This window comes from Alosa sapidissima, chromosome 3 (genome assembly GCF_018492685.1).
Source record: "Alosa sapidissima isolate fAloSap1 chromosome 3, fAloSap1.pri, whole genome shotgun sequence".
Taxonomy (NCBI): Eukaryota; Metazoa; Chordata; class Actinopteri; order Clupeiformes; family Clupeidae; genus Alosa; species Alosa sapidissima.
In genome coordinates, this window is record NC_055959.1 from 1,645,934 (window position 1) to 1,672,865 (window position 26,932).

The 26,932-nt window shown below is 44.3% G+C and overlaps 2 protein-coding genes across 2 annotated transcripts; one reads left to right on the top strand and one right to left on the bottom strand.

Annotated features, from left to right (window-relative positions):
- Positions 1-141: 141 nt before the first annotated feature.
- Positions 142-23,128, bottom strand: rcvrna (recoverin a). Its single transcript, XM_042087384.1, has 6 exons — positions 23,098-23,128; positions 19,673-19,768; positions 11,858-11,955; positions 2,385-3,021; positions 1,520-1,631; positions 142-1,285 (listed from the first exon to the last, which is right to left on the bottom strand). Exons 4-6 carry the CDS (start codon positions 2,763-2,765, stop codon positions 1,167-1,169), a joined length of 612 nt encoding a protein of 203 aa, XP_041943318.1. The 5' UTR covers positions 2,766-3,021; positions 11,858-11,955; positions 19,673-19,768; positions 23,098-23,128; the 3' UTR covers positions 142-1,166.
- Positions 16,442-26,924, top strand: LOC121705960 (germ cell-specific gene 1-like protein). The gene is made up of 5 exons (XM_042087370.1): positions 16,442-16,745; positions 19,696-19,743; positions 20,822-20,974; positions 25,413-25,524; positions 25,837-26,924. The coding sequence occupies exons 1-5, from the start codon at positions 16,442-16,444 to the stop codon at positions 26,177-26,179; spliced, it is 960 nt and encodes a 319-aa protein (XP_041943304.1). The 3' UTR covers positions 26,180-26,924.
- The last annotated feature ends 8 nt before the right edge of the window (positions 26,925-26,932 follow it).

Below are 26,932 nucleotides of genomic sequence, written 5' to 3' on the forward strand. Positions count from 1 at the left end.
TCCAATCGGAACCCATCAAATACACTCTAAAAGCAATTCATTCAGTCCCTCAGATGACCAGCCTGTAAGGTATGCAGGTAGAAAAAGTAGTCCAGAACTTACCTTTGCAGTAGTTTCCTCAAACAAAGCAAAATGAATTGATTGAAATTAGATTTTGTTTATTAAAAGCAACATAGGTCCATAAAAAGTTAACACATCTTCACTTAACATAACCAGCAGTGATTTGGAGACCAAAACTACATTGCTGTACCTTGAAAAGAATTACTTGGTACAAAGTATGCCAAATGTGACTTGACATTAATCATCTCACCTGAACAAGGTGTGAAGTTTCTGAAATGTCAATAGTTTATGTCACCCAAGCAAAACACACAAGAGTTCCACCTGTCTAAAAGGCAAGTACGGTCACGTGACTGTGAGGCAGAGAGTTGTATGGGCTTAACAAGTCGATAGCAGTGTCTATGAACCCAATGGGATGGTAAGTGTGGAAAAAGGAGGGTTGTAAGTTAGCCTGCTGATGACGGCAAAGATCTATCAAAATAGTCCTACGAAGCACACTGCATTACTGGAACACATTCACTTATAGGAGCCATTTCTCTTGTTCCGCACACTTCACAAGACAACATCATAATTATCTACCTATTCAGGACAATTGCCCATAATGATCTAAAATTACATCGATTCTAAAAGGATTCATCTGACGGACGGTTATTACCCAGAGCATCACACTGGCTCTGTCAAGGGTTTGTCTGGTATTGTTGTTGCTTTCAGATGAGTGGTGTGAGGTGTTAGTAATCACTCAGTGAACTGAGACCTAGTTTGAATAGAACTCTAGGATTGATTAGAACCCCTGCTGTGGGTTGGCCCACAGTCCTCTGGTCTTGAGAACCCCACTGGGAGTGTGCTGCAGAGTGTGCCATGGTCAAACCACGACTTAGAACTGACTGGAACATGCTATGTGGATAAGGGAATGAACACATGTGTGATCATGGTTGTGTCCAGCCTTTCACATATTCAGGTCCCTTGATCTATGAATAGAGTCAGGGAGTGTATTCGTGTAGGTATGTATGCGTGTATGTGTTATGTGTATGTGTTCTGTATGTGAACAATGAGGCTTTGAACAGTCTTGACAGAGACCGATGAGTGATCGAGGTCATCCTTTGAGCATTTTACTGTCTCTTTTCCTTCAGTTTGTTTTGGATCTTCTGAGGCTCATCATATTGCATCAACCGGAGGATGTCCTTGTTGTCCAACACACCCTGTATAAACTCCCCCTCTTTAATCTTATCTGCGATAAAGTTTGAAAAATCATATTATTAAAACTATTACTCACTCAATAATCAGTCTTATTAGGAATACTGAGTAAATGGGTGCTTTGAATAAAAAATGTGTGAATAGTATTGAAATACCATATAACCAAAACCATATCACTTTATTCAATATTCTGATAATTATAATTGTGTGATAATTGTCAATAAAACTGCTATGGGGCTGTACTGGTTGAAATGAATACTCAAATTACCATTATCTTCCTTTCCAAAATAGTTCCAGATTTTATCTGCTCGCTTCTCCGGTGTGTTCTCGTCATCCGGGAGATCCTCCTGGCCCTCAGCCGGGATCATGTTGAATATCGCCTGCGTCAAAACACAACGTGACACACGCTCGCTGTCACATGGGTCCGATGGCGGCTGATTCAGCCATCTCGTATGAAGAACACAGCAATAATGTAATCCAATTGAAGCCCAGTTGGTTACGTGCTAAGAGATTGAGATAATTAGCTAGTTAAGCAGTTCTTCTGAGCACCTTTACTGTGGATGACCTAATTCCATATCCTATTGCCGCGTCTCTGAAGTGAGGTGTCCATCCATTTGGAACCACACCACCTCCACTTGTAACACTCTATAACAGCTCTTCATGTTCATTGCCCAGTTGTATTAAAGTACATTCCACAACAAATATCTTTTATTACCTGCCAGGATTTGCTTCAGTGAAAACTACTAGCTTACTATTTAGACTAGTTAAGTTCTTGTGCATGGGGTATGCAAGAGCTTTTTAGTTGACCTACCAATGTCTGTGGTCAGGAGCTTACTTATGGTACTAAATGTATTAAGCTACTGTACCTTTAGTTAGACTTACCCTTTGTACTTCGCCCAGCATTTGAATTAGGGCTTCTAATTTCTAATTTAATTATTGAGGACTTTAATGGTGTAAATTATTACCATATAAAGCAGTATTGCCCACCAATACCAGTCAAGACATCAGATCTACTACCAGCAATAGATAATTACCCTATAGGCAGAAACCAGTATTGCCCACCAATACCAGTAAAGATCTACTAACAGCAATATAGCCTGTGCGCTGTGTAACTTTCTCCCCATCCCTCTCACCTTGACAATTTCCTGGATCTCATTTTTACTAATGGTGCCATTGCCGTCCACGTCGTAGAGCGAGAAGGCCCACTCGAGCTTCCGCGTGGTCTTCCCAGATGAGGTGAGGTGCAGGGCCACAATGTACTCCTTAAAGTCCAGCGTGCCATCGGCGTTGGTGTCAAAACTGCGGAAGACGTGCCGTGCGTAGTCAGTGGAGTTGGCGTCCGGGAAGAAGCTGGCGTAGATGCCCTCGAACTGCTCTTTGGTGATGCGTCCGCTGGGGCATTCCTTGAGGAAGCTCTGGTACCAGGTGAAGAGCTCCTCCTCGGTGTACTTAGTGTTCATTTTCAGCTCCTCCAGGATCTCCTTGGACAGGGCACTGCTCTTGCTGTTTCCCATCCTTGCTGGTCTTCTGGGGTTCTGTTTTTTGAGTGTGTGTGTGTGTGTGTGTGTGTGTGTCAGGAGGGTGGCTTCTTACTGTGCTTCTCTTCCTCCTCTCTCTCTCTCCTTCTTTCTCTCCCTCTCCTTGTCTGGCTCTCTCACTCTTTCCTTCCTCAGTTCTCACACGTGCGCGCTTGCTCTCCCTCCTTCTGGGTGTCTGTGTGTGAGCAAAAGGCCATCCAGCTCTCTCCACCTGTGCGTCTCCGTCTTAGCACTGAATAGGATTAAAGATATCTCATTTTAAATCCAGACAAGCTTTCTGGAGGATTAATTAACTATGTCATACCTGTTGGAGGGCATGCTATTGTCGCAGTTAAGTAAATGGATGGACTGGGGGCTGGTCAGCATTTTTTTTTTTTGGCAATGGCTCAACACAACTAAATGAACACTCTTAGTATTACACATGAGCGGATGTTAAATTGCTTACGCTAGAGGCTTACCAAACCACGCACAATGGTCAGATCTATCTCCTCAGATGTCCATATCCCCACATGTAAACAAACCAGATGCCCACGCACTAATCTAATAAGAGATCATAATTGATGGTGTACCACAGGCTACCAAGGGCAAGGGATTGTGGAGTTGCTGTATTTTTTTGTTGCTCATGATAGAACTACCACACACAATGTGATTTAAAAAATTCTGTTTCGGGGGAAAAAAAACAAATTGAAACATATTAGACATTAAACAGATGGTTTGATAAGTAAATGGTGGAACACAGGCTTGGAATTTCACCATTCTGGGGGCAAGGCCACTTGGCCTTCAGTTGGACATATTTGGTGGGGGGCACAAAGGCCACATGTCAGGGCACCAAGGCCAAAGTTAACTATACAGTAGTAGGCTATAAAAATTATCAAAGTTTTATTTAGCCTATTCACTGCAGTAGACCTGCATCATTGTATGAAACATTACAAAAACATGAAACATGACATATTACATATGTAAATCATCTGATCATCTAATAAAAACAGATATCTAGGCTATATATAAAATGTATTTTATATTTGGCCTGCTATGAAATCATGTATTGAACAATTTAAATTTAAGCACAGCTCAGCTTTAAGAAACTCAAATAGCCTAGATGCATGCTTAGCATTTTGTGATCATTAAGGCTACTTTCACAAACTCTTAGTCAGTTGTCCTCTGATTTACCAATATCTAGGCAATATTTATTTTGTATTTGGCCCGTTATGAAATCATGTGGAACAATTTAAACACATTGTAAAACTTAAAGCCCAAATTTGGAGACATCCATGCATGTCGAAATGTACTGCAAATTCAAAACTGGATTACTCTGGAACGTCTAACTGTACAGGGGACTGCTTTACACTTTTGTGTTCGGTAAGGTCTGCTGTTTATTCTGATATGTGGTTTGTCATGTGTTAAAAGAAGGGTTCGTGAAGTATTCTACCGAGATGAATGGGTAGGGAGATCATGGACGCAAAACCTTCAGTAGAATGTATTATTAAATTAAATTATATTATTTACTTTTCTCGCGAACCGTTCAACACAGCAATTATCGACTAACATCGTTTAAAAGCTGAGAAAAAGCTCTTTCATGTGATACTTGTGATGTCTGTGTGATGAATAGGCTAGTTCGCGAGTAGTTCAACTGAGAAGAATGGGTGAATTTGGACGCACTTTCTTGCGCTGTCACTTTCTCTACTGCTTAAAAGACTAAATTAATTTGCGCTGTGAATGCTAAGATTATTTTGACAGGCCACAGGCTAAATAAAAATCGCTATTAGTAGGACACAAAGCAGAATATTGAAAGAAGGGGGCACCAAGGCCACCGTGGCCTGTAAACCTATGATTTTCAAAGGGGCTTCACGGCCAACGCAAGGGGCTACGACGGCCATGGCCGTCGTGGCCTCCGTGAAATTCCTACCCTGGTGGAACATCTCCCAGGGTGGAGATTACACACTCTCTCTCTTTCTATCTCTATCTCTCTCTTACACACACACACACACACACACACACACACACATTCCCTCATGTGCCTGGACACACACACACACACACACCCTGACACACACACTGTGTACAGTGAGGAAAACGGCAGTGCCAGTCAATCTAACTTGAGCCATGGGTAGAGTCCCAGGCAGATCACTGAGTCATCTGCTGTCGGGGTAACTGCAGTGCACTGCAGTTGTTGTTGTAATTGGACTACTGTGAGTGCAGGTAATTATGCAGGTAATTACATGACTGGGAAGAGACATAGTTTGCCAACAAAGCTGCTTTAATTCCATACACAACCGCTTCTCCTTGTTTACAGAAATTAATTTGGTGCCCATGGACTGAGACGACAGTTGAATCCATCAGAGCTTATGCAATAGGACCAGCCTTTTTTGGTAGCTTGCTGTTTGGTTGCCTGGCAAGGCTCGGCAGGGTTGGATTAGGTCATGATTGGCTCGGTTCATCACTTTCACTACTCACAAATGTTCATTATTACCTTATTTAAATCAAGAAATGTAAGTCTAATCTAGCAGAAATTAAAGAAAATAGTTAAAATATTATCAATATAGTTCATATTCTATCATCTTCATACACCTCATGTATGAACAACACATCAACTAAAGTATTAGGTATGGTGGCTACATCATTATAAATTATGATTTGATAAGCATGATCCTGATCATTTGTTTTTCTGCCAAAGATGTGGCCATCACTACTCATGGAATTGAATGCATGCATTATTGCGAGCTAGTTAGCTTGCGTCCTCTATGTTGGATGCTACACTGTCTCCCTGGGTAAATGGAATCATGGAGAAGGCTTAGTGAAGAAACTGGGATACTGGCAAACCTTCACACCCTCATAAGGAGCTTTCCATTTGGTGGTCTGTGTCCTAGCTTAGTAATATACAATTCCATTCAACATACCTGTGTAAATCCCATTGAATGGATCAGCACAGGAAGTTCAGGTCTTGGGAGAGACCTCAAAACTTACCCTTCCACTTTGAGAACTTGGCCATCAACATGATCATCACTACATGATGCTGAGGTAACTGAAATCCATCAGCCTTTTGTGTAACACTGAATGATGGAATTCACAAATAAAATTGCATTTTTGTAACTGGTAGTTCTCCAATCACAACTGATCTCACAATAATTGAGATACCACAAGCCATGCATACTATTACAATTAGAATAGCTAAATATATGAATAAATATGAAATACTGTTAACCCAATTAAGCCCACATTTTTCTCAGACATGCAAATATGCAAATCATGTGTTATTAGCAACCCTTTGAAATAATCAAGAATTATTTTTTTTTTTAAATGTAGAAAAGTAGATGAAAAAGTGTGTTTTATTACCGGTCACAATTGTGACCGGTGGGATAATATGCGTATACTCAATTAAAGGTTGCTCAAATTGTTTTTTGTTAAAATAATGGTATTCTGACAGGACTTTCCACACTAAGACCAATGGCAACAATAAATATGAAAAATATGTTAATATTGTTTATTTACCAGGAGCTTCAGCTTGTTAAAATAGAACCCTGTGTGTGTATATGTATGTGCGTGGGAGTGTGTATCTGCATGTAGCTGTGAGAGTTAGTGTGCATATTGTGTGTGTGTGTGAGTATGTATGTCTGTGTGTGTGTGTGTGTGTGTGTGTGTGTGTGTGTGTGTGTGTGTGTGTGTGTGCATGTACTGTATGTGTGTGTGCATGTACTGTGTGATGTGAGAGTTAGTGTGCATATTGTGTGTGTGTGTGAGTATTTATGTCTGTGTGTGTGTGTGTGTGTGTGTGTGTGTGCATGTACTGTATGTGTGTGTGTGTGTGTATATATGTATATGTGTGAGGGAGTGTAGGATTGCGGGAGGCCGTGGCGCGAAGTGGGTACAGGCGCAAAAAGTCTAGCCTTATCATGGAGCACAGTTTGCTGATGGGCAGCGGACCAGGGAGCTGTGGTGTCGGCAACGAAATCCCCTGGAACCCGCAGTGGCTGGCCATACACCAGCTCTGCTGATGAGGACTGGAGGTCCTCCTTAGGGGCAGTCCTAAGGCCCAGCTTGACCCAAGGGAGCCTGTCTACCCAGCCACTGTCCTTGAGGCTGGCCCACAGGGAGGCCTTCATAGCACGATGAAAGTGCTCACACAGTCCATTAGCCTGGGGGTGATATGCAGTGGTGCAGTGGAGCTTTACACCCAGGCTGTTCGCAATGGCGTTCCGAGGTGAACTGTGAGCCCCGGTCAGAAGAAAGGTCAGATGGGGTGCCAAACCGAGCGACCCAGGACCAAATGAACGCCCGAGCCACCTCAGCAGTAGTCGTTGCTGTCAGTGGGACAGCCTCTGGCCATCGAGTGGTCCTATCCACCATGGTGAGGAGGTAAGTGGAGGAGGGAAGAGGGAAGGGGGCTCACCAGGGGGCCCACTAGGTCCACGTTGACATGGTCGAATCTCCGCTCCGGCACAGTGAAATGGCTGCCACCAACCTTTGAGATGGTTTCCTACCCGGGTGAGAGGGACTGTGCACAGCCTCAAAAACCCGTCGTTTCCATGCAGTGGGAATAATGGGCCGTGGCTGTCCGGTGGAGACATCGCAAAGCAGCATGGCGCCACCGTCACCAAAAGCAATCTCCATTAACTGCAGTCCAGTGGCAGTAGTCCTGAGTGACTGTACCTCCGGGTCAGTGGACTGATCGGCTGCCATGTGGGTGTAGTCAAGCCCCAGGTGGGCGGCCCCTACGATGGCGCAAGAGAGGCAGTCCGCGACGAGGTTGGCTTTACCTGCAACATGTTGTATGTCCGTGGTAAACTCTGAGATGTAAGAGAGATGTCGCTGTGAACTGAGATGTAAGAGAGATGTCGCTGTTGGCGGGCAGACCATGGCTCAGACACCTTAGCCATGGCAAACGATAGGGGCTTGTGATCGACGAAAGCTGTAAACTGTCGGCCCTCCAGCAGCGAACGGAAGTGTCGAATGGCAAGATAAAGTGCAACTCACGGTCAAAGGTGCTGTACTTACGCTCACTGGGGCGTAGCTGGCAGCTAAAGAAAGCAAGTGGTTGCCAGGCACCATCCACCCACTGCTCGTGCACAGCATCGTTGCGTTGGCCAAAGCAGACTTAGCGTCTGTGAATGCTGTGTCTCTCTCCGAGGACCAATCCACCAGGTGTTTGGCTGCTTTCCCCGTCAAGGCCCTGTGCAGGGGGGGCGCACGAGAGCAGTAGCTGTGGGAATGAGTCAGTGGTAGAAGTTCACCATTCCCAGGAACTCCTGCAGAGACCTTACTGTGACCGGCCGAGGGAAATTCAAGACCGCATCAACCTTAGACGGGAGTGGCACGGCCAGTGGCGCAAAAAGTGGGTATGCGCCATATGCGGCGCATAGGGGCGCAGCTCCATGGGGGCGCCAAAGCGATGGTAAAAAAAAAAAAATAATATATTTGGTATTTTCTATATGTAGCTACTGCTGTCCGTTTCTAAATCATTTCAACATTTTCTCAATGTTCTATAACATTTTAGAGGATTAAACAGGCTAGAGTAGGCGCCCTATCTCATAAGATTCCATCATAGAATTTTGACATAGAAGAGGGAGTGGGGGCGCCGTGAGCGCTAGACGAGCAGATAGGCCTACGAGTAGTGAGTGGAAAAAGATGGATACAGCAAAAAAAGCAGGAGATGGCATGTCAAGGGATGCAACAGCAGTTAAATAAGTGGACGGTGAAAGGCAACAGGTAGGATTTAAAGTGATGACGTCTGTACTTGGAGGCTTGCAAATATGAATGTTAACAGACTAACTAGCGTTTGTTAAGCATAATGCTGATTGAAACATAGCCTATTCCATTCAGATAGCTGCACTTTTAATTGCCAACTGCAAACAGAAATGTCATGCTAGCAGCAACTCATTACATGTTTACATATCCTAACAATGAAGGCTCCTTGTAATAACTTAATATTGTGTTGTCAATGTGGTGCAAACAAACAAGGCTAGAGTGCCTATCAGCCTTCCTATCCATTGTGAGCAATAGCTGGCAAAAAGACGTTATGAGAACCGTTTAGACTCTCTTAAAGTGGCACCATAATGCACAGTAATAGTGTAAATTATTGGCCTTTTGTTTTGCTTTAGTTGTTTGTGTTTGGGCGCCAATATTGTTGTTGCATACCCCTCAAAAATGGGTAGCTGCGCCCCTGGGCACGGCCCCGTCCATGGTGACTCGATGTGCCAGGAAGTCTATGGTGGTCAATCCATCGAATTCAGCCCTGGCAATGGCGAGCTTTGCTGGGTCTAGTCGCCTTGCGCGTAGACAGGTGGGCCAGTGGTGGCGATGTGGTGCTCTACTCCATGCTTGGTGGCAGATGGTGGGCCATGTGAGCACAGGAAACTCTGCGAGCAGGCGCACGCTAGAGAGTCAAATGGGGTCCACAACGCTAAGAGTGCAGGTGTATGAACAAAAAGTTTTGGCGTCAATTTTTTTTCCCAGTTTTTGACATCCACCAGCAGCCGGTAAGCACATAGAAAATCAGCTCCCAGAAGGGGGATGGCCACTTTGGCTGTGATAAAGTCCCAGCTAAACCGCTGGCCAGCGAAACACAGTTCAACATGACAAATGCCATAAGTGCGTATGGGGCTACCATTAGCAGCTTCCAGGGGAGGGCCAAGACCGTCAGATAGAATGTCCAGTCTAGATGCAGGCAGAATGCTCCTCACACACAAGAAACAGCGCCCAGAGGTGGAGTCCTGGATGAACAGCAGCCTGCCGGTGCGGCCGATGCTCAAGGCCACTACTGAGCACCGGCCCTGGCGTTTCCCGTCCCTCTGAAGCTGCAAGGCGATCGGCACTGCTTTGCTCTGGATCCAAATTTAGCGTGGTAAAAACACAGGCTGTTGTTGTCGGAACGTTCCCGGTGCGAAACCGTCATCACTGCAGTGAGTGCAGGGAGTGGGGCGGTGGCGGCGTGATAAGTGTGGGCCGGGGCGGCGTTGTCACTCCCCGATGTGAGTCGCTACCCGATGTGAGTCACGCATGCTCAGATTAATAGGTTTTACGGCATAACGCCAAGGGATCCGACTGAAATCCATAAAATAATTCACTTTTCTGTTTCAAAAACGTTAGCTATCTAAGATTGTTTGATTGCTAACGTTAGAAAATGCCATTCAAGTGACAGCCTTTGTTGTGCTTGATTGCTTACTTACTTGCCAGCAGTGAACAAACTTCGTTATGTAGGTCAATTTTTATTGATATTACAGAAGTCTCTCGCTAGCAGGCTACTTCAGCCTCTAATCTAGAACTGACATTAGAGATCATGCCGTGAAAATGTGATGCCTTACGCTAAATAATACATTACTGCTGTGTAGGCTAATGTCATTATTCTGTGGTTAACAGCACAGGTAGTCGCAAAGTAGCAAAGTGACGCATGCGCGACTCACATCCGGTAGCGACTCACATCGGGGAGTGACGGCGTGATAAGTGTGGGCCGGGGCGGCGTGATAAGTGTGGGCCGGGGCGGCGTGATAAGTGTGGGCCGGGGCGGTCGTGGCGGCGTAGGTAGGATTGAGCGCAGCAGCAGTCATGTCACAGTGTTGACCAGCCAGGAAAAACCTGTCAGCCTCCTCAGCCAGCGCACAGCATTGAGTGATGGTGGTGTTGGCCAACGCAGGCCGTACCTGAGAAGGGAATTGTCGCAAGAAAAGCTGGACGAAGAGAAAATCAACATCCTGTCCATTGGGGGGGGGGGGGGTTCAGGAGACTAATCATTCTTGTTTGCTGTTGAACTGCTGAGGGCTGACACGACATAGTATTTGGTTGTGTCAGCGGTCATGTCACGCAGGGCAAATTGCGCCTCGGTATGAGCGAACCAAGCTGAAGTCGACGACTCCCAGAACTCTGGAAGTTTTATAGTAACAGCGTTTGTCGTCATAGTCGTTCGGTATGTCTCTGGAATGCGTCCAGTAGATAAACGTCGGGGTCACCAATGTAGGATTGGATGGAGACGATTCTAAGGGCCCAGCACTGACAGGGGGCCCCCAGACAGCCCCCCCAATAATAATACTATATTATCAGGGGGCCCAGAATTATTGTCTGTCATAGGGGTCAAATTATCTAGCAGCGCCCCTGCATAATAGGTCTAGATATCAAAATACGTTTCAAAATACGTTTCAGTTTCCCATCATACAAGCTGAAGACAGTGCTGTGTCTGAAGAGCTTCTATGTGAGGTTGATGAGACATCACTGGTGTGTGTAGGCCTTCAAGACAGCAGTGTTCATGTGTAAGTCTTGACCGCTAGTAGGACTCACTAGTTGTGCCTCACCTCATTAACACTCAGAATTCATCAAATTTTAGACATTACATTTCTTTAACACAAGGAGAGACTTTCCTTATCGTTGGTCCGTCTGGACGCTAATGTTGTTATAGCTATAGTTATCGTTCCTGGTGTGAACGGCCCTTGAGCTTGTGCCTCTCCTCATTAACCCTCGTCATCTGCTGCAGTCACTTCAACGTCAGTGGCCACAACAACAGCAGCATAACCAGATTACAGCTGATGACACATCAGCAGGAAACGTGAAGACTGAAATGCCTGTGATACCTTCAATGTGCTTATCTCTGGAAATCTGATGTTAGAGATAGATAGATAGATAGATAGATAGATAGATAGATAGATTACTCATAATGGGAATCTGAGTGTTTCATCCTGCAAACTAATCCCAAATGCCAGTTCAGGACAACAATATGTCACCAGTAATCTGTAATAATTCAACAGTTCAAGGGTTATATAGATTATATAAATGCCTTGTGCACAAACTGTTTGTCATTATGTAACGACAGTCTTTGATAATTAAACTCTTCATCTGATAACATGCCCAGTCTGTTTTGTGGCTGTGAAGCCGTCTGTTCAGCGATGTTTTTGTAACTGGCCACAGGGGTCTGAGGGCTGTCCGCCCCCAGATTCATGTCCTTGTGTCCAGTGCATCATAGTATCCCACACGCTGACCGTCTCTCTCTGAGATTTAGCAAATGCCACACTTGGCTCTCCGTAGTGCGACTCATCCTCACCCAGCGTGTGTTTAGTGCATCAGCTTAGGCATGATCTCATACGCACCTCCTTAGAAGACATGATCTAGGCTTGGATCACTCGCGGTACCGCGGGGCAGTGGGGCAAGAAGGCGACTTACGGCGGATGGTACTTCTGTATAAATCCTGCAGGGGCAAACAAACATGCACACAGGTGACACCTGCTCTCACCACACACACACACACACACACACACACACACACACTAGCACTGAATGAGCTCCATTTGAGGAAATTTCCGTCTAGATCTAAGGCAAATTTTCTCACAGCAATCAGCCTGTTTAAGTGTCCCATAGCACTACTAAACTGGTTGATACTCAGGAAATACACATACTGATGAAAATGTGTACCTACACTGTACTATTATTTTCGATGGCATTTTCTATCTATGTCACATTCAGATTGATGACATTACGAATGCCAGTTTATGTTCAAATTATAATCATGATATGTAATCATTTTAAGTTAGTCATGACAGAGGTATGTGTGCATTTGATGAGCTTTATGTTAAAGGAACCATATGTAAGATTGTGGCCAAAACTGGTACTGCAATCACTTTCAAATTTCTGTAGAGCGGTGTTTCCCCTCCTCCTCCAAGGTTGCCAACCCGGATGCTGAAACACTACTGACTATGTGATTAGTAGATAGGTGGAGGGTGGCGCATCAGGCCAAAACACAACATGACATGACAAAACACAACATCAACATCAGTTGAGGGCTGCAACACTGGTGGGCCTCTGGACGACACAACACTGGTGGGCCTCATCACTAAGGGCGATGAGGCTCACTACAGAGAAGAAGTAGACCTGCTGGCTAAATGGTGCAAAGACAACAACCTCCTGCTAAATGTCAGCAAGACCAAGGAGATTGTTGTCAACTTTCAGAGAGGCCACAAACAACTGCCACCACTGTCCATCGACGGAGATGCTGTGGAGAGAGTGAGCAGCACAAAATTTCTGGGGGTGCACATCAGCGACGACCTCTCCTGGACCACCAACACAGCATCACTGGCGAAGAAAGCCCAGCAGCGCCTCTACTTCTTGCGCAAATTGAAGAAGGCAAGTGCCACGCCTCCTGTCATGACTACATTCTACAGAGGGACCATCGAGAGCATCGTCTCCAGCAGCATCACAGTGTGGGGCGGAAGCTGCACAGATCAGAACAGGAAGACCCTCCAGCGCACTGTTAACACAGCTAAGAGGATCATTGGAGCACCACTCCCCTCCCTGCAGGACATTTACACCACCCGCCTCACCCGCAAAGCACTAATGATTGTCAAGGATACAACCCACCCTGCACACGAACTGTTCAGCCTCCTGCCCTCTGGAAAGCGGTACAGGAGCCTCCGCTCCCGCACCACCAGACTGGCAAGTAGCTTCATCCACCAAGCAATCAGGATGCTGAACACTCTACCCACTCTCCCATCACTGACAGCCCCCCCCACCCACCAGCCAACCAGGAACCTAGGAAACTAGGATCCTGTCTACCAACCCCCCCCCCCCCCCCCCCCAACACCGCCATGTGGAACTGCACTGTGACTGCGCAGCCAAACGTGTTGCTGCTTCACATCAAGCCTGATATACTTGAATTACTGCATACTGCATATCAATGTAAATATACAGGTCACACAAGCACAAGTTTAAACTTCATGTAACTGTTAAGACTATAGAAATATACAACACAACTACCTCTATTTTTTTTTTATATATATGTCCTATATTTCTATTTTGATACATACATGTTCTATATTTCAGTCTTGCACTTTAATTTAATGTTTATTGTCTATGGCTATGTCCATAGTATGTCTATGTCTGTATTTAAAGCATGTCTATGTCTGCATGGGAAAGTAAGAAACGAAATTTCAATTCTTTGTATGACCAGTGCATGTAAAGAAATTGACAATAAAAGCCGACTTGACTTGACTTGACTTGACAACTTCACTTTTTAAATGGCAATATCCTGGCCGGACTACAGTTGTCAGTGATAATAAGTATTTGAAATTAACATGATTTCTTAATGTCCAGTGACATATCAGGGCCATTTTATGATTAATTGAAATACATTTCTTACATATGGTTCCTTTAAAGGTCAAAACAGGTCACGCTGCATCTACAGCTTTTCATTAAAGCCCATGAGCGTTTTTAATTTGTAGTTACAAGACCATAAACATGATGAAAATCTGTATTTTGCGAGAGCTTAATCAAATCAAAAGTCCCTGTACAAGAGCCAGTGAAGCAGGAGCGTGGCTTTAGCAGGTAACCCTTATGTAAACACATCCATCCATTTCAGCGTTCTCTCCTGCCAAATGCAGGAAAACTCTCACGCATCAGAGACAATCTCACTACTCAAATGCCTCATAAATCTTAGATCTGATCAAGCACCTGGTCACTGTAATCCAGATGAACTGGCACACAACAGGTCAATTTAGCTGTACCTTAGTGGTAGATTACATGGAGAAGCTGCATGTAGGCTACCACTAATATCCAAGCTTCAGGCCAGTCGCTTCGGACAAACCACCACTTCACCGGAATGCATGTAGCTTTCAGAAAGTCTTTTTTTTTACAAGCAGTGATGACATGGCATTGACACGCAATTTATATGTCCAAGCGGTTGTGAGTCCCGTGGTGACACAAGCCACCTGTTATTTATTTATTTACTTACTTACTTATGTATTCACTTCATGAAATATCACATCAAGGCTCATGTTTCCTCAAGTATTGCATGATGACCAGGATTAGCTGTGGCCAGAGGAATGTATTGCTGGCATTGCGGGCTAGAGGGAAGATCAGCAGTGTCGTGTCATGCTTGGTGAACATGTTGCAAGCTGAGGACAACAGATAAACTAGGCAAACTGTTTCAGTTTGATTTGCCGTACTCCTGGTGATCTATCTGGTAACAAGTGATGCACAATATTTTCCAGTGCTTTGAGCACCATTGATATGTGATACAATTCATATGTGGCACCACCATATACAGTATGCGATATGTGATGTTTCAGTTTTGCAGATAGTACCGATACTGTATAGGTATTATAGTATGTAGCATATACTTTTATATTGGTTAACTTATACATATATTTATAACATACTTCTAACCCTAAAATTAACCCTAGATTATACATAAATCCCTGCATAGTATACTTGCTTATTAATGACCCAAAACATTCTTCATGTGTCACACTTGGATAATTTGCAATGATTGTTCAGTGCTAATGGGCCTTGACTGAGAGATGACTGCAAAAGGACTTGAGTGCCATATTCAGTCATGTAGGCCAGCGATGAAGAGCCATGCTGGATAACAGAGACATTCAGAGCATGATTTAAAGTGCTCACTTCTGAGACAGTACAACCTCAGAGGATCAGCCACAGTAAATGGCTGGCTTATTAGAACGACCACCTTTGAAAACGGATTTATTTGGAGAAAGCACCCAATTCTGTTTGAGGAATCTAATGCCTAGGTGCTAAAACTAGGCCAACCCAAGAGGGAAAAACTGAAGAGAGTATGGTCAATAAACGCTAAATCAAGAAGGAGTGAAGGGGTTTTAAAATACTGTTACATTGTAAAGAAGCTTTCATGCATACACACACACACACACAGTAACATATCTCCCCTCTATCAGTCTTGATGTCTTCACACATTATAAAGAGTTTTCTTTTTTTTTCTGCCTCCTGACAGAAATGTGGTTGGATTTTGGTTGTGGGCTGTGTCAGGCCTCCAGTTTGATTTTTCATAGTAATTATGTAAAATTCTAAATCCATTTGGGAAACAGGCAGAATCTGTTTTTTTTTCCTGACAGCTGTCATCTCTTAGGCATATTCCCAGGGCTGTTTCTCTACATTTTTATAGAATATCCCACGTAAGTCAATCAGCACCAAGCCATCCAATCAAATAGGATTTGTTTGACATGCACACATTTTTGGAGGGCTTGGTCGAACCCCCACAGACCCGTTTTCACAGGATCTCAACAATTATTCACTAGTTTTTGACCCTATACTCCCATCTCAGAAGAAGCATACACACACAACAGTAGTAACAACAATCATAAACAAAGGGAAAAAATAACTGTACCCTCTCCCTGGCAAGAGCTCTGCAGCACCAGATTGAAGATTAATCTGATCGATAATCTTTTTTATTACTATGCTCAAAGAAATAAGCTAAGGGTTTAGTTAGAACAATAAAACTGAGCTCTTACGTATAATTCACCCCCAGTAAATGACAGACACAGATTTAGGTGGGGGCGGGCGAGTTGGGAGGGGGGAGTGGATGGGGGGGGGGGGGGTGATGAGACTGACAAGCTGATTGAGGATGCGCGAGGGACGAGTGTTTGACATGAGTGAGAGCATAAAAGAGCACAGGCACAGGGACAGGAGTAGAGTTGCACAGACGGATGCCGAAGAGAGCATCCGCTGGCCACAGCAATGGAGCATCAGAGGACATGCCGCCAATGTCGCTGGCGTTGCGTCTGATTCCCTAAGGGCAGCGGCTGACCCGAAGACACAAATGTCTGAGGAGGAAAATGAAGAGGACTGACGAGGATTAGAGACTTTTACCCCCCCTCCACCCCACCCCTCTGTCATCTCCTTTTCTTCCGTTCGCAACTCATGCCGCCGCTATGGGGCTGGAGCGCGGCCGACGAGCCTGTCTTGCACTCACGCTGAACTTTGTGGCTTTCGCGCTGGCCGTCTCGGCGGTCACCACCCCCTACTGGTGCGAGGGCACGCGCAAGGTGGTCAAGCCCTTCTGCGAGGGGCCTGTGACCACGGTCAAGCAGTCCTACTGCATCCGCTTCAACAGCTCCAATCTCAACGACAGCCGGCAGGTGCAGTACATCTACGAGACGGGCGAAGACAAGTTCCTCATGAGGAAGTTCCACACGGGCATCTGGTTCTCTTGCGAGCAGGCCGTCAACAATATCGGTAAGGTGACTCAGTGGTTATAGCGTTACAGCGTTGACATAGCGGCTACACTGAACGGGACGAAAATGTTTTGTAGAGGTCAGAGGTCAATGAAGCCGACTGCTTAGGAAGTTGCTTCTTTGCTTCTTGGTTTACACCTAGTAGTTCTCCATCTCTGATGCTACTCATGTTGAGATACTATAGATATTAAAGAGAAACATGCTGATATGGGCTATTCATATGACTTAAGATATTATCTGGTTTCAGCCAACATTTTTAAAAACACTAAAATGTGATGGGATCTTGCTAGGTTTTCCCAGATCCCATAACAAATGTCATGCTTCCCAGGGGATCAATGATCTGTTAACCTGTAGATCTCTTCAAATGACATATTACAGTGCTAGGTGTTTATAATAGAACAAGCTTGTTATTGTGAGCCATCGCAGTGAAGGGTTTCAACACATCATTTGTTGAAAAGCTTGGGGAATGTCTAATATTTTAAAGGTATCTCTTTCTCTACATGTCTTGAGAAGATTTGTACATTCATGTCATCTGCTTTGACATGTTTTTACTGTAAATGAAATAACACCAGGAAGACAGATAATACATACATATCGCCATAATGCTCAGATTGTTTATGGTACAGGCAAATTTGATGAAGAGCTTGTGACACCAAAAAGTTGGGGTGGGAATCAGGAAATGACCCGAATCCGGGGTGGGATCGGACTCGAACCCGGATCTCCATAGACACTTGGGCCTGTATGTGGTAGCCTACAGGTGCTAGAGCCACCTGCACTGCAGTACGCCCTGGTATAGCCTAGGTCAATTTGATGAAGACCTTGTAACACCTTGGGTGGGAAAAAAAGTCTGTTACGGAGTATCTGTCATGATGGCAGAGCGATCTGACAGCGTCATAGTAGCACGGTCTGCTATTGTTATTACAGCTCTCCGAGGTTTAGACCAAACCGCTTACACTACATGTTATTAACCTGCCATAGCCTAATACTGTCTCAACAATAACCAATGTAGGTGATATGACACAGCCACATCACTGGTGACTGTAAACTCTTTATTGTAGGATAAGATATTTGACTTGATTTCAAATTAAAATGTTGGTCAGGAGTGTCATTTAACTTCTTTTCTTTTGTATTGTAAAGATTGGTGCGACACACAGATGTCCAATCACACATACACCAAGATACGTCAAAGTCAAAAAAAGTCAAGAAGTCAGAAAAACAAGCACGATACACGAACAGGGTAGTCACATACAATACACGGGGTAAACACATAAGGTACAACCTAAAGAAAGACTACACAAACTAACACATTTATGACAAGGTAAACGCAATTACACTCGCTAAACTCACCGCAGCACCAGTCGGGGCCCTAGATGGCACCACCATAGACTGTGGCACCAAGCACCGGAACTCACGGGTCAACTGTCGCTGCACCTCCGTCGCTCCACTCCACAGTTGCACCGACCAGGATAGGCAGGCACCAGCTCCGCTGCAGCCAGACACGCTGAGCTCTCAGGCCGTCAGCTACCGGTTTCGGCGTCCCTCCTCGCGCTGCCTCCTCGCAAAGCTGTCCTCCGCTGCTCCTGGCCCGCTCCACTCTGTCCTGGTCGCGACAAAGGCTTGACCCTCCCTCGTCTGACTCGTGCTATCAACCCAACACAGCAAACTTTTTTTTTCTTCTCTTTTTCTTGCTCTGGCGCCGGCCAACAGGCCAACTAGAACGAGCACCCACACAGCACGGTGCCTCTCACTCGCACCCAAACGTTTTAAAGCCCTTCAGCTTTTTAGAGGGCCCTTCCGCCGAAGCTGCCCAACCGTCTTGAGTTTGCTGTCCCTAGCGGCTCCGCCAACCGTCCGTCGTCAAGGAACCTCTTCCTCGCCACTCTCCCTCGGCTCTGCAGGGGCCCCAGGTATTCTCGCGTCGGAATCATCGCCCAGGCCAGCATCTTCTCCTCCGAGACCGCTTCTTCAGGCCCCTCTTCTGGCAAGATCTCCTCCCATGGCCGCAAGCAGGCCCGGACAACAGCTGCTCTCCTCCGGCGGCAGTAACGACAGATAGCCTCAAAAAGATTTTTAGTAACCCTTACAAGGGCTCTCTCCGGATCCTCTTGCGTGGTCCTCCACCCAGTGGTGAGGTCTCCCGCTCACGGCTTCTCTTGCTGGGCGGGGGCCATGTTCGAAAGTCGCTTCTGACACCAATGTAATGATTGATGCGACACACAGATGTCCAATGATAGGTTTATTAACGAATGCGGGAATCACACATACACTAAGACACCATTACACACGAAACACAAGGGAAGTCAATAAAACAAGGACGATACACAAACAGGGTAGTCACATACAATACACGGGGTAAACACATGAGGTACAACCTAAAGAAAGACTACACAAACTAACACATATGTGACAAGGTAAACGCAATTACGCTTACTAAAACCGACATTACACAATCCAGCATTCACACTCTGGGAGGATAGCACTCAGTCCGGAAGGCACCGATGTTACAGTATTAACAGTAAAATGTGGTATTTGAATTTTTTTAAATTTGGGTTTAAATTCTTGGCAACCTTTTACAGTGTAGTGCAGTTAGTTCAGGTTGTTTTTGGTATTGGTCCCTCTGATGAAGGTCGCTAGTATCTAGAGAGTTTCTGCATAGGGAGCGTATAAGTATTTCCAATTGAGTCAGTCCAGCAATGTAGCAACTCAAAAGAGTCAGTGCATTCTGTGGATGTTGATACAAACGGTTTGTTCGCATAACATGACAAGGAGCATGACCATGAAGGGACGACAGGTCACAAGAGAAAAGTTCTGAAAGACCCATAATTCCCTATGAAGAGGGGGCTGATTTCTTCACCTGTTCTTCAATGTCTGTGACCTGTGTGACTATACAAGCTATACAAGCTTCATTGTAACCAACATGGTTCTTACCTTATGCTGTTGTTTTTCTACAGGCTTCACTTGTCGAGACTTTTCAGAGATTGCACCTGAACGGGAGCGAGGTGGGTGAGTTAAAGTGGATTTACCCTAGAGATAGACAAATAGAGTTATTTACCCTAGATAGAGATATTTAGTTATTTAACCAAAATATAGAGATATAGAGTTATTTACCCTAGAGATAGACATGTTAGTCTCATGCCTTCCAATCAACATGTTACACTCCGACTGAGGTTAATGTATGCATGTTTAGTTTATCAAACTCAAAAGAAACACAAAAGAAAATATGTATTCAAAAAGATGAGCCGTCATCATATCTTGACACAAAGTTGACTGAAGCATAAGTAAAGCATTTAAAGTACACTCCACCTTTGACATAGTGTAATTAATTCTTCTGAAATGTATGTCATAATGTGATCCTGTCTTTATTTAATTCAGCCTAGTCCCGTAATCACATCAGCAGAGGATATCATCGATAATGATCATAATCCCATCATTAATCATAATCTTTTCAACTCTGCCCAGTACTTTACCAAATCATGGGATCTGTGCAGGCTTTTGACCTGTATAGATGTTGCTATCCTCATCTGACATGAAAAAACTCCCACACACTAACCAACATGCACACACATACACAGACAGACACACACACACATATAGAAAGACAGAGACAGAGAGGGAGAAAGAGAAAGAGAGAGAGAGCGGGAGAGAGAGCAGCGGATACAGAGTAAAAGGCTTGATGTACTGCTGCTAGTAGTATAGTAGTGCTAGTATATTTAGCATATTCTTTATCTTCTACTGTCCTTATTGCTTAGTTGTGTTTTTATATTATATACTTTAATTACTCTTTCTGCTGTTAAAGAATGTGTTTGTGTTGTCTGTATGCTGCTGAGACCTTGAATTTCCCCTGGGGATCAATAAAGTATCTATCTATCTATCTATCTATCTATCTATTGCTTTTATCCTGTTGGGGACTCTGGAAATGGTCTCTCCCATCTCAGAAGAAGGGGATTACTTTCCTCAAACACGGGGGATTACTAAAGCCTCCCAGTTGATTTGTTTGTCTTCCTCTTCATCTATCTATCTATCTATCTATCTATCTATCTATGTATGTGTCTCTTTCTCTTCTGTCCTTCTCTGTAGGAGTGCTGTGGCTTTGCATTGTAGCAGAGTGTCTGTACATCTCACTGCTGTTCATAGGCGGAGCCCTCATGTCTATCGAGATGTTCCACTGCTGCAACATGATGAATAGGCTCAAACTGAATGCCTTTGCGGCCCTGTGTACAGCCTTGTCAGGTAACTCTGACCATAGCGATGATTGTAGCGCTTTACTTGAACCCTGTCATAAGACAGATATAACCATGTCATAAGTGTGTTTTGGAAAATACCCTGTCCTGCCAGTGGTCATCAAGACTGATTTTGTTTAGTGATCTGAAAGTTTCATTATGTCAGTGTATTGAATCGTATACCCTCTACAGTTTACTGTATAGACCCTTTTCACTGCATAAACAAACCAAAGGCATTTCCGATGGCACAGTTCACAACGTTGAGCTAATGGTTACTTGGGGACAAACAAAAAGTTTCCATATGGTTCATATCGGTTTCCATACCGGTCCATATGGCATGTCATTAACCTGTTGTAGCCACATATTGTCGTTATGACAAAACCCCAATTCAGATTATTAACCAAATTCAGCAAATTCACCGGTGTCTGATTGTTATCTCCTTATGGCAGGATATGATATTTGGTATCCATGACATTATTGTGCTAGGGTTCAGTTAAGTATTCCGACATTGATTGTCAATATCATACTGACCACAACAGGCATTGTTTTGTTTTTGTGAGCATGTTTGTTCTAAACAGTAGTAAGTTGTTTTGGACATGCACAAATCTTCAGCAATCATCAACACAGCAGGCATTAATGAAAGCTTTCTAACATGCAAATTGGTGTCTTAAAGATAAGGAGTAAAAGCTTTATACGAAAGTTTCATGTTTGTTGGTTTTCAGTCACTGACCACTGAACCATACCGCACTGACATTTTGAAAATTATACCTGAAAAAAAGAGTTGTCTATAATACACAGCTGCAGAGCCATATAAAGGTAGAGTTGCGACAATGGGTGTTCAAAATTCGTTAAGGTCACGTGGTTCATGTAAACTTCAAATAGTTCCCGGAAGTGATTGACAATGGATTAGAATGCATTAAATAGGCTACTGTTCAATGATAGACAGAGCCACGATTTTGGTCAATTTACAGTCAATAAATGCATTGATATACAATATTTATAACACAGTGTAATTATTGTGTAAACTATGTAGTTATCCTACCATTACAACAATATTAAATTCAATTCAAGACCTTATATCTTAGCCTGCTATATAAGGTGACGTTTTTTTCCGCCCTTTTACGTATGTGTCACTTAATATTAATGTCTGTACAAAAGAAGAGATTCTTTAGAAAACGCTATTGCACCCATGCCATAAGTGTATCTAAATTATCGCTATATAAAATAAATGACCTCGTACAGTGACTCGAAAAGCTGTAAACAGTGTTTTTGAGACTGCGTGTAGCCTACAAAAGCGCATGGAGCTCCTGTGAAATTTTGATTGCAACGAGAAACTGTAACACAGCTAGTCTAACATTACTTGTTTGAGCTTTCTACCACGCGTTTCCTCTGGTAGTCACTGATCTGAGCTAATGAGCGAATTACCTAGCCAAGCCTAGCCTATCGTCGCGGCAGAATAAAAAAAGTTTAAAAGTTTTTTAACATCTCCAGTGTAATGGTGGGCATTCTAAGTTAACCGTAGCATTAGACCTACCTATTTAGTAACCCCATGGTAATGCGAGTGATCATAATAAAATATAAAACGTGACATTTAAGTCCTTCGATAAATAACCAGGATATGAACTCATAAACATGAACAGCATTGTGTCATCGTTTGTCATTCACCGTGCTGTGAACAGCAGATGCTAGGCTAAAGAGCTTGAGATTCAGACAGGTGAGCACCTGGAAATGGTGTGCATTGTGTCAGAAAATAGCAATTTGATCAGTGATCATGCATCATCAGCGCAAGCTTGGTTTGAAACTTTCTGGGGATGGGGATTTTACACGATCCTTCATCACTGGGCTAGCCATCACTGGACTAGTGTGCCCTGCTGTGTTAATATGACCTGCAGATGCTAACAGCTGCAGCTCCCTCAAATCTAGGTTCTCTCATGCATAGGCTAGCTTTTGCCAATGAAAATGAATGCAGAATAAAAAAAAACAGTCCTGCTCCTAACTGAAGAAACGTTTACGTTACCAACAATGTTAACAACAAACTCAGTTTCACTGCTGCAAGTAGGCCTACAAAGTTGGCTGTAAATATGCTTCGCCATATTTAACGAACCAGCTAGCTTTGTGATAACAAAATCTTACCTTTTATGTGTTTAGTCCACTCAAAGTTATCCACATATCAAACGATTAAATCCACAGTTATGGAGGAATTGTTTTGGGGAAGCAGTTGCACTTTATCCCACTTTTGCTGCCCTTTTTAAAATGAAACCACTAATCCATAGCCTAGATGAGCATTGCATAACGTTACAACTATGTTGACATGATGGTAAAGCTAAATGCCCAAGACACGTCACGTCATAAAAGTTGTAGGCTACAAACGCAAAAACTTAATGACAGCTCGTTTGTGGTGTTGCCTAGTGCTGCCTAATTGAAATGGTATAGGCATCTTATATTAGGTTATTATGTGTGGCACATTTATTGGGCTTTAGCCTCTTTTAATTTATTTGATAAGGAACTGATAAAAACTGAGCAGCAGAAAAGCTGTCATAGTCGATACATAAATAGTTTATTATTATAATTAGGTTATTAATACTATTACTTTACTACTATTACTGTTGTTACTGTTATTATTATTATTATTATTCGGATGAGCCAATAATGTAAATCTGAGTCTGAAATGTTGGCTACAAACAGTCTGTAACTGCACTGCTGCTATTATAAATGGTTAACTTTCGGGAACTATTTGAGGCTTCCATTAGCCGCCATTGTTAAAAAAAAAATGGAACATTAGCGTCAATGGAGTTGTCGCAACTCTACCTTTATATCAAAGATTGCTTTATATGGCTCTGGCATTCTGTTTTCAATGTTGCTAGGCAACATTCAACAAATGCCATGAATTTTGACAATCTACAAAAAGCCATTCAAGTACACATGGAAAATGGCGATGGTGTTGGAGATGTGGGTGTGTATGCCCAGCTAAACACGAGTCTTTTTTTAGCAGTGGAATTTACCAGGTTGCCGGACTTTATGCAGTGGGAGCCTGGGTGTTCATCTGACCGGGACATAAATCCCATTTAACCAGAAGCTTTGAGAGCGACATGGCTGGGGCCCCGAGACGCTGGGGGGATTACATAAGGCAGGGCCGCCTGCAACCAACCACCGCCTGTGCTGCATACCGAGTCCAAGGCGGGAGCAAACGACGGCCCTGCGGACAGTGATCAGTGTTGTGCAAATGTCCTAAGCTCCGTATCACGTCTAAAGTGGTCCTCTTGTGTTATCATTTGAAGTCTTAATTTCTAATGTCTTTCACTGGGCCCGTGCGAAGCCTATAGCTTACTTAGTTACTGTGGGTGGTTTGTAGATGTTGAGATCCCAGTGAAAGGAGAGGAAGAGGAAGGTGAAGCGGGCGGCGATCCTTTGGGATCATATCCCACAGACGTGTGGATTTTAACAATGTGTCTTGTTATTTCCCCGGTGTGACACGCACAGGCTGAGAGGAACATCTGTCCAAAATAAACACCCCCGTGTAGGGATTGCTCACACTAGTGCCACCGGCTGTGCACTTGGCAAATATCCCTGTCCGAGTCCGACGGGGCTGTGCGATTTGCCTGTGGGCTCTCCCCTGCCGGGGCCAGAGCCAGTGTGCTTACAGGGCGCGGTGGGCTGTGAAAGTGCTTCTGTCCGCCTCAAATCTGGCAGCGTGTGGTGCAAACCAGGGATTTGGCTGGTTTGAGGACTAATCGGATTGGAGCAGGGTAGGGGGGGTTGAGGGTGGTCAGTGATAAGGCCTGTCCAGAGAGGAGGGCTGGTCACTCCCTCTCTCCCTCTTCATCTTTCTCTCTCTGTCCTTTCTGCAACAGCCCCCGGCTAGCGGCTAATCCAGCGTGCTGATGCAGATTGTGGGCGCGCGTGTGTGTGTGTGTATGTGTGATGAGTGTGTGTGGGGGCAGACAGTGGCCATGGCTCACCTCGCTGTGCCTCCTCCTATAATGTTACCTCAGGATTCCCCCCAAAAGTCCCAAGAGGGAGATACAGTTAAAGCACAAATCAGCCTGCAGCTAGAGTACAGCATTGCATGCCTCCTTGTCATTGTGTGTGGAAGACTAAGTCAATCTTTCATGTTGTCTGCGGTAAGAAACAGGCTGATGGGGTTTAAACGATTACATGGCTTTAAGGCAGCAGGATGCTCACTCATTTATTAATTCATTTTTAGCCAGCTCCCCCGCTGCTCTGAGATCAGCAGGGAAGGCGCTGTACAACTCTGCCACCCTGTGGTTGTTTCTGTGAACTGCAGCTCTAATGGAACAAACCACTGACATATTGCTCCAGAGCCGGAGAGAATATCCATGTAGAATATCTTCTGTATATACGGCTCTGGTTGCTCGGCTCTCCTCTGCCACCCTGTGGTTCTTTCTGTGAACTGCAGCTCTAATGCTCTGCTCTCCTCTGGCCGCCAGGTCTCTTTGGGATGGTGGCTCACATGATGTTCACAACAGCCTTCCAGCTGGCGGTCATGATTGGTCCGGAGGACTGGAGACCCAAGACGTGGGACTACAGCTGGTCCTACCTGTGAGTAAGGTGTCTTCCTACAACTCATTTAATATCAAGGAAATAATCCGTGCCTCTTCCATATTCTGCATATTTTTAAAGATGCTACTACTCCATCAGCAATCTTTACATTTGCTGTGCTGAACCATATTTTTCATGAGAGCTTGCACAAAACAAATCTAGCTTGTATTTCAAAATAGAAGTAAAGATGATTTTGTTGATTCACACCATGTTCATGAATCCATCGGCAACATCTAAAGTCATATGAGTGAGAGTGAGAGCAGTCAACAGACAGTCAGAGCTTGTTAATGATGACATCACTTCCTCCATCAGTTTGGCATGGGCATCCTTCGCCACCTGCATGGGCTCGGCGGTGACGGCGTTGAACCGCTACACAAAGACCATCATCGAGTTCAAGTTCAAGCGGAAGCACATCGAGAAGAACCTGCGCATCAAGCAGAAACTGCTGGAGCTGGACCTGCCCGACCAGCTGCAGGTGTGGGACATGTACCTGCCCCCTGGACCCGCGCTGGACGTGCCAGGGCCCGAGCCGTCGTCGCCGCCACCACACCTGCCCAGCGCCAACGGCTTCAAGCCTCCCAGTGGCCAGTCTGACCTGCTCGACCTGGACCTGAACGGCGACATGGAGCTCCCAGGAGAGGAGGAATACTTCTGATGAGAGGCATCGAAAATAGAGCTGCATTCACAACCAATCATAACCACAAGAGACTGGCCATAGTGATTGGTTATTGATCTGTCATTCAACGTCGGTTGTAGCATAATGAGGAAATGTAGCCCAGTCCTTGAAAGAAAACTCAAGTGGGACACTCTGGGCACTGACACAGAAGGGAGAAACTTCAGGCATGACCCTCCTGATAAATATGACCTGCACTCTGATAAATAGGGTGCAAGCTGTAAACAAGTTATCAGATATGTATACTCAATAGCTAAGGGCTTTACTTTACTGCTTTACGGACTTGTTGTTTTGATTCATCATGATTTGCCCGCCTCCCGGTTTAAAGGGAATCAAAGTGTCTTCACTGAGGAATACATACTGTAACATGACATGGGGACATTAAAACAATGGAAAAGGGGACACCTTTAAGGTTTACAGAGCTCCAGAATATTGTATAAACACATGTAGATGGTGGTACACTTACAATACTGACACAAAAATACCAACTATGAAGCAGTTATTTTGACTTCTAAATATATGGTTTCATAATTAATGACTATTTAAAAAATACAGGAATTATATGTTGTTTTAACATTTATAAATACACAACTCATCTGTTTGTGCAGCTATTATTCCCACATTTTGAGTGTTTACTGCTGACTCATTTCAACAACTTGAAGTTGTATTTATTTTATTTAAGTGAGGAAAACATATAGAGGGGTAATGTTCTAGAGCTAAACTCAAAAGAATAAC

Coding starts and splice junctions, on each gene's coding strand:
- rcvrna (XM_042087384.1), bottom strand. CDS start 2,765: ATGGGAAACAGCAAGAGCAGTGCCCTGTCCAAGGAGATCCTGGAGGAG. Junction 1,632..2,384: donor AGATCCAGGAAATTGTCAAG/GTGAGAGGGATG, acceptor GTTTTGACGCAG/GCGATATTCAACATGATCCC. Junction 1,286..1,519: donor TTTTGGAAAGGAAGATAATG/GTAATTTGAGTA, acceptor ACTTTATCGCAG/ATAAGATTAAAGAGGGGGAG.
- LOC121705960 (XM_042087370.1), top strand. CDS start 16,442: ATGGGGCTGGAGCGCGGCCGACGAGCCTGTCTTGCACTCACGCTGAAC. Junction 16,746..19,695: donor GCAGGCCGTCAACAATATCG/GTAAGGTGACTC, acceptor GTTTTTCTACAG/GCTTCACTTGTCGAGACTTT. Junction 25,525..25,836: donor GACTACAGCTGGTCCTACCT/GTGAGTAAGGTG, acceptor TTCCTCCATCAG/TTTGGCATGGGCATCCTTCG.